Source organism: Mizuhopecten yessoensis, unplaced genomic scaffold, assembly GCF_002113885.1.
Source record: "Mizuhopecten yessoensis strain PY_sf001 unplaced genomic scaffold, ASM211388v2 scaffold5193, whole genome shotgun sequence".
Lineage (NCBI taxonomy): Eukaryota > Metazoa > Mollusca > Bivalvia > Pectinida > Pectinidae > Mizuhopecten > Mizuhopecten yessoensis.
In genome coordinates this window covers 222,417-230,349 of record NW_018405926.1, presented here as the reverse complement: position 1 = coordinate 230,349, position 7,933 = coordinate 222,417, and the positions used below count along the sequence as shown (strand labels likewise).

The following is a 7,933-nucleotide window of genomic DNA, read 5'->3' as shown; positions in this document are numbered from 1 at the left end:
ACGATATATTGCAACACAGAGTGAATTTATTGCGATACGTTTCCCGATATATTGTCATAGGAAGGATGTGCTCAATTTTATTATAAGTTGTTGTCAGAATGCTATTAATTTAATCATATATAATATGGATTAAAAAAATTGTCAAACCAACCATCGATTACAAAATTTGAACTATTAAAAGCCTGCTTTATGCTTATTGACATATCTGTTAGAATTTGTAGTAATTTGCAAAAGTTAAAAAAAAACAAGCAGATACATAAAAATAAGCTTTAGAAAATATTGCGATACAGCAATAGTTTATCTCTGTATTGTGGTATGATACGATATACCAGTGTATTGCGATATACCTGTTTTCCGATATATTGTGACAGTCCTACACAAGTATCGAATTTCATCACCAGGACACCATGATGATACTAACAAATTTTTAAACAAATTCAGATCTTTAATAATTAATCATTTATGAGAACCCATGGTAAGGATCACCAGACATCACGATGATAAAACGTTATCAATAAAATCAAATTACTTCTAACCTAATGCCATTTAACATTTGTCAGTGATAAAAAAAGTTCTCGGCAAATCAAACAGTACTTAAAACCACATGATATAACAAGGGGGAGAGTAACGGTTCTTGAAGAAATGATTTGTCATCTAACATTTGTGGAGTCTAAGAAATTTCCCATGGTCGGTCGATAATCGACGTTAAATGAAGACTATTTTGTTGACAATAGGACGTGGAATCTATAACGGGTTCCCGTTGTTCAAATGATCAAATCGCGCGGTTCTTTATCGATAAAACTGAACACAATGTTTTCTAGGTATTTCATGTTATTAACTTAATCATATATGATATGGATTTCATGTTATTAACTTTATCATATATAATATGGATTACATAGATTTAAGATTTTTCTCAAACCAACCATCGATAAAACTGAACACAATGTTTTCTAGGTATTTCATGTTATTAACTTAATCATATATGATATGGATTACAGTATACATAGGACGTGGAATCTATAACGGGTTCCCGTTGTTCAAATTATCAAATCGCGCGGTGCTTTATCGATAAAACTGAACACAATGTTTACAAGTAATTCCATGTTAAATTACAGTGTTAGCTTCGATATAATGAGCATTTTATTGTTGTAAATGGTTCTGTTATTGTTCGCAACTATCTCGACAATGTTTAATTGTATATTTGCCAACTATACATAAACTTTTATGATAATTGTACTACGCGACTGCGATGAAAGTGAGTCGACTTAGTGATATGATAAGGGCTGATACGAAAAAGTAGTTACGACATGATTTCATATAAGTATTTAGTACATTGACATATGATGACTTAAATTATCAATTATATTGAATTGTGATTACTTACAATTATGACATTTATTCAATACGATTATGTATAACTATTAATTACGTTGAAACATATCCTGCTCTTTTGTTGTCTACAGATTGCAGTTGGTTACGACAAACATACTTACATTTACAAATTAAAACGACAATATAATATATGGACCGATATTTAAAATATGACAAACTATATATGGAAGGAAAATAATTTAAAAAAATGACAATTAGCCCCTTAATGCCGTCACAGCGGAAGTTATCATACAAGGTCCTAACACACTGGGCAATATAGTAATGCATGCAACATTTAGCTTGGCTTGCATCCTAATCCCATGAGCTACGTTTTGTTTGATATTCATGGTAATTTGAATATTATCAGAAGTACACATGTAGTTTACATCAGAATGGAGGGTAAACATATACCTATTTTACATATAACAGTGATACTATTCACTGTTGATTTGTGATGAAGAAAACACAGTTTTCAATTAAACAAAGGGATTTCTTAGTTCATTCTTACATCACTATTTCTTATCTACTATATTCTTAAATCCTTAGAGAAGAGCGGAAACAATTTTGAGATTTTGCATAAGCTTATTCAGTTGTTATTTGTACTAACTTTAATGAATGAAAATTGTGTTGCATCATTTAGGTGACTATTTCTGACATTAGAGACACGATGCCATATCCCTTGTGTAGGAACAGCAAAACTTTATGATATTTAGCATTTCTTTTGTGAACTTTGGATTAACAAGACAAACTATGCATTTGCTAGATACCATCATTCATGTTAATAGAACTGTTTCATCGGAACGTCTTCCTAAAAGCAGGATTATCATATAATGCCTTATCAAATTAATTGTCTCTTAAATCATCACGCAACGCACAATGCATTTAGATTGTACCACAATATGAATACATGTTACTTTCTGTTTTATCATATACACCTGGCTATTCGTTTCTTTTTACAGTATCCTTTCAGACAGGTTTTGATACCTGCCCTGCGTTCATAAGACAGAGAGACGTTCTACAGATTCTGTTGTCATTGCAAGAATATTAAAGGTAGTGTATTGTATCTCAACATAGTATCTGAGTAACCGTCCTCATATTGATCCACGGTAGATAAGATAGCATAAGAACGTAGGAAATCAGGGCCCACTTGTATAAAACATCTCAACTCTTGAGATTTCCTCAAGTCTAAGAGTTCCCATAGATAATACATTGCTTGAGATTTTCCTTAACTTTGAGATGTTTTATACAAGTGGGCCCAGACTCCCACCTATTTACACTATGACAGTTATAAATAAAGACCAACGTCCTTTTTAGTTAGATATTCTGTAACAAACCGTTATAATATAAACTTTAATTATCTAACAACAATAATGAAACAAGTTTTAACAACTTATATCAATCACTCTTGCTGGCCCGTATGTAAGCGCGCGGGGGGTCTTCCTGTTAGAGAAAACCGGAGAACCCGGAGAAAATCCACGTGGTCGGGCAGGTGATCTCATACCTTTTCACGCCTGATCGGGGAATCGAACCCCGGTCGCCTCGATGAAAGGCATAAAATACCGTTAATACACAACAATCTCGGTACAAAATGACAATTAAAAAAACAGAGGCGACACAACAACAAAAGGAAGGAGACAACATGAATGCATACAGAAACACGTAGACGAATATGGGGGTGTTCAACAGCACACACTGCATGTGGCTCTTGTTATAGATGTCAGTCAGCATGTGTCCTTTAAAATTTCAATTTTGTTCCAGTAAGTGTCTAACTAAGAATGAAGCTTACTAGTGTTTTGGTATGTTTTAATCCGTGTAATACCAATTTTTCATAATTGTTATAAGATATATCAAGTTTATATTTATATATATATATGTGTTTTTGTGTATATATATATATATTGATGTATTCAGGTGTAAGCAGGAGTATTACATGTATGCATATGTAATTTGTGCTTTTCTGAAAGAACATAGGCATACAATAATATGTGCATTTGTGTTTTTTGATAATTTCTTTTGTAAATGAGTGTCTGTAAGTGTATCATTGCATATGTTTTTTATGTACATGAATTATGTAATATGTGCGTGTTCGTGTGTACGATACACATACAGTAAAGTGTTCGTGTGTACGATACACATACAGTAAAGTGTTCGTGTGTACGATACACATACAGTAAAGTGTTCGTGAGTACGATACACAAACAGTAAAGTGTTCGAGTGTACGATACACATATAGTAAATTGTTCGTGCGAACGATACACTTACAGTAAAGTGTTCGTCTGTACGATAGACATACAGTAAAGTGTTAGTGGGGACGAAACACATACAGTAAAGTGTTCGTGTGTACGATACACATACAGTAAAGTGTTCGTGTGTACGATAGACATACAGTAAAGTGTTCGTGCGTACGATACACATACAGTAAAGTGTTCGTGAGTACGATACACATACAGTAAAGTGTTCGTGTGTACGATACACATACAGTAAAGTGTTCGTGCGTACATCTATAATATGCGCGTGTGTGTCGTATATAGTAAAGAACATGTATGAGTGCGTACGTGCAGTAATATATATATGGATTTTTCTTGTGTATTGCAATTGATTGTACGTTACATTGGTCATGCATAGTAGTATCCCAGATTAAACTTATTGCTATTGTCAGATATCAACATGTCTATACGTAATATACAAGCAATTTATCAAAATCAACAAAATGTCTCAAATTGTGTTTACATTTTTTCTTCTTCTTATGATTCAGAATATCTGGCATTTAAACATATTCAAAGAAAAAAAGGAGAGCAGAAATAAGACAGAGGAAGACCTATTAACTTGATTGAAACCCTCCTGATACATGGTTATCATGATCCATTGGTATCTTAATGTATACATATTTAAACAGCGGTTCGCTTGATTCAATATCCCTCAATATTACTTAATGTTTTACACTCACTTTTTTTTCTTTATGCGAAATAAGATATGGGTTTAACTTAATAAATGGTGTTGTACTGTTGTATTTATGTGACGAGACGGTCAAAAGCGGAGCCCACCGATCTCAAAATCCCAGCCTAATACGTGATCATTCGTCCTATAATGACAATGTGCAAAGTGGCCACTTAAAAAACCGTAAGTCTCCTCTTTCGGATGCATTCAATTCATAATACAGATTTCCGAATGAGTGTGGGCGTATTTGGTCGGAAAGGTCGCGTGTATGCACACTGCCACCTCGATAACCAACCCGGCACGCGACACTCGACGATTCTGATTGGCTAAATGTGATCAACACGAGCGCTTTATTTACATAGCAGGATTATAATATAAACTGATTTTTCATTAATTTTAACATGAAGAAGAATTACTTCTAAGCATTGAATATAGTTGGATGGATGTTGGCAAGAAAAAAACATGCCATGTTTTTGTATTAATTAGGTTTTTCCTACGATATATATAAAGCATGGAGGAAGTGGACTTTGACGATTTTGATGCAGCAATTCACGATGAATTTTCCCTATCGCCCGTTTCACCGTACTCCTCATTTAGTGACAGTCTTTCACCATTTTCCAATGACTCGTTGGGTTCAAATTGTCGGAGAAGCGATGATGGAATACGGCGACGAAAACGACGGCGATGTCCGTTTCAGCTTGTACAACAAAGAGAAGCTGCTAATCAAAGAGAAAGAAAACGAATGCAGTCTATTAATGAAGCGTTCGAAGGACTTCGTACACATATTCCAACGTTGCCTTACGAGAAAAGGCTATCAAAAGTGGACACACTTAGACTGGCTATAGGATATATATCATTCCTGTCAGATTTAGTGCAAGCCGATTCGGACAATCAGGACCGGTTAGACCTTAATTCAGGGTTACAGACACGGAAGGTTGTTATCCATTATCATACAAGTAAGTCTTTTAATTTATAAAACTATAATTCATTCTTGATATTTTTCAATAAGTGCGCTTCTTTCGTTTATTTGATTTAGATTTTGAAACTGATTTTCATATACATGTATAGTCAAATCTCATCATAATGTAATTACATACTAAGTAGGTTTGGTATTATCAAAAACAATCTTAATATATTGAGAAAAACGAAATAGTTAAAAATGTGAAAAATACACATTTGAAATACTTTAAGTTTGCAGTAAGAGGCTTGGAAAATGAAACGAGGCATTATTCCAAAGTGTTGTTATCTTATTAAATAGGTAATTTTGTTTATGTAGTCTTTCGACAGATGTAATTTTTAGAAAATCTTCAAACATATCCTATATACAACTCCATTAACATTGAAAATCGACCTTTTCACGCCATACTTCGCTCTTAAAGGAATGCATTATACTGCGAGTTGCGTTTCATGGCGAAAATTGTTCCACTTGAAGTAATTTGTCTGTAATGATTATTTCGTTTACTGGGTTTAAATCTAAAAGATACAAAAATGACATAATTGTTAAGTCTAAAGATGTTTTGGGTTATGCCAATAAATATGGGAGACAATTTAAGCTCAAATATAATGTGTAAGGTTGTAGGACCTGACCTGTTACTCAAATCGCAAGTACAATGTGTTAAGGATATCATGTAACCTTAAGCGTTTAACTGATCACAGGTAACGCGGCAATGTATCCTCGACTAACGATAACAGTATGCAGATTTATGCGTATACCGTTTAGCGTCTTTTAAATTACCAAACGTGTATTTGAACTTATAAATAAGGTAACCCTGGATCACAACAATATACTTTTTGATTCTATAGCATCTATTGTATCAAACCAAGGATATTCTCCTGAAAATATTTCTTGCTTTTAATGTGGTACATTGTGTAAGTTTATGCATTAAGCGAGGATATATAAAAATGGGACCAGTATGTAGAATAAGGAGACGTGTAGATGTTACAATAAGGATTAGTTTGAATAAGCAAAAGTGTGTCTGTAATCATCCCTATGATTCGTCACGCCAAAATGAATCACGTTATACATGGACAATAATCCTAAAAATAGTTCCCGCCAATTACATTGCCATCCTGCTAGGAGAACCTCTTTATATGTCATATATTGATATTAAAGTAAACAAAAGATGAGTAATATCTCTGTACCATATACTGTTTCGTCTCTGTATTTTTTCTTATTTTGGAAAGTTCGCTGACCAAAATATCCGTTTTGTCGTTATCTGAGGACTCAAAGATTTCGAGAACTTATTGTTTGTTTGATAATATTTATTAACATATATTATTCAAAAGATATATAAAACATACCTTTGTTAATTTCTAACAGTATGGAATACATGTCATGCCCTCAAACTACTATTCAGTATGCAACGCATATAGACTTAATCTATGGATAACCAGCTACGCTTTCAGGATAAAGAAAAGGAAAATATGGTTTATCAAAAGATCAAAATTTGCTTTGAATATTTCATTTAAACACTATATGTGTAATGATTGTCATTTGCAGATTTCACTGATAGCTACTGAGTCAAAATTATGCCAAAAAGCAAACAAATTAAGGGCACATGTTCGCAAGCGAACAAGCGTTTCGGTCCCTATAGATGTCAGATTGGAGTACGTATTGTCTCCGAACAGGGCAACGTCTTCCTGACTTATGGGGCTCCACTGTTTATAACGGGTCGTTTAAGGGATCTTGCTACATTCCCGAACCTATCAAACAAACACGATGCTAGGATTTATCGGTAAAGACAGTCTTAATTAAAGCCACAAAACGAGCATCGCTATCTACTTTAAACGAACGATTTGTTTGCTGACGATTGCCGATGTTTACCGACTCTCTGCTTTGTTTATTCACGGCTCATTTCAAACGTTCGCCCATTTCTCTTATAATAATAAATTGCTGCTGATTGTCACGTGACTAAATGTTTTTGTTTTTGCACGTGTTTAGGTTCAACCGTGGATGAAAGTGAAATGTATGGATTACCGCCCTTGACTGGACATTCTTTATCGTGGAGGGACGAGAAAACGCCCTCAAGTGGACGGAAGAAAATAATGGCAGCAAAAATATGGACACCAGAAGACCCCAGGTCTCACAATAGTCCCCGGATGGAGACAGATTTCCCTATTTTAGCTGATTCAACCAACCCCTTGTGATTTTGAAAATATATATATATACATATATTTATAAATAAACTATAAATTTACATTTAAGTATAATATGATATATTCATATGTGTTTGAAATAACAACGTGTTATGAGATGTGCTTTCCTATTTATCGACCAGAGGAGATCTGATAAATGTAATGGATTATGGAAGTCGGAGACATCCGGGTGAATATTTCATTATTTGATCGAGGACAGTTTAATTTAGTATTGTTCCTAAATTGTAGGTGGTTTGTTATATAAGGACACCTACCTAATCTGATCTTTAGTGATCTGGCCATTCTTTCAACGTGTTTCGTTATACTTACTTCGCCAAATGTAACCATTCCATTTTGGGAAAGAAATCACCATACTGAAAGCATTGTATGCGAACTTAGCTGAAGGACAAGCATTTAAGTGACGCATGGATGCCGATATGAAACTAAATAGAACAATATGAATATTAATTGATACTTTAAAGACATT

At 33.9% G+C, this 7,933-nt stretch overlaps 1 protein-coding gene across 1 annotated transcript; it reads left to right on the top strand.

Moving 5' to 3' along the window:
- The first annotated feature begins 4,764 nt into the window (after nucleotides 1-4,764).
- Nucleotides 4,765-7,505, top strand: LOC110450390 (pancreas transcription factor 1 subunit alpha-like). Its single transcript, XM_021497876.1, has 2 exons — nucleotides 4,765-5,267; nucleotides 7,253-7,505. The coding sequence occupies exons 1-2, from the start codon at nucleotides 4,823-4,825 to the stop codon at nucleotides 7,456-7,458; spliced, it is 651 nt and encodes a 216-aa protein (XP_021353551.1). The 5' UTR covers nucleotides 4,765-4,822; the 3' UTR covers nucleotides 7,459-7,505.
- Nucleotides 7,506-7,933: the final 428 nt, after the last annotated feature.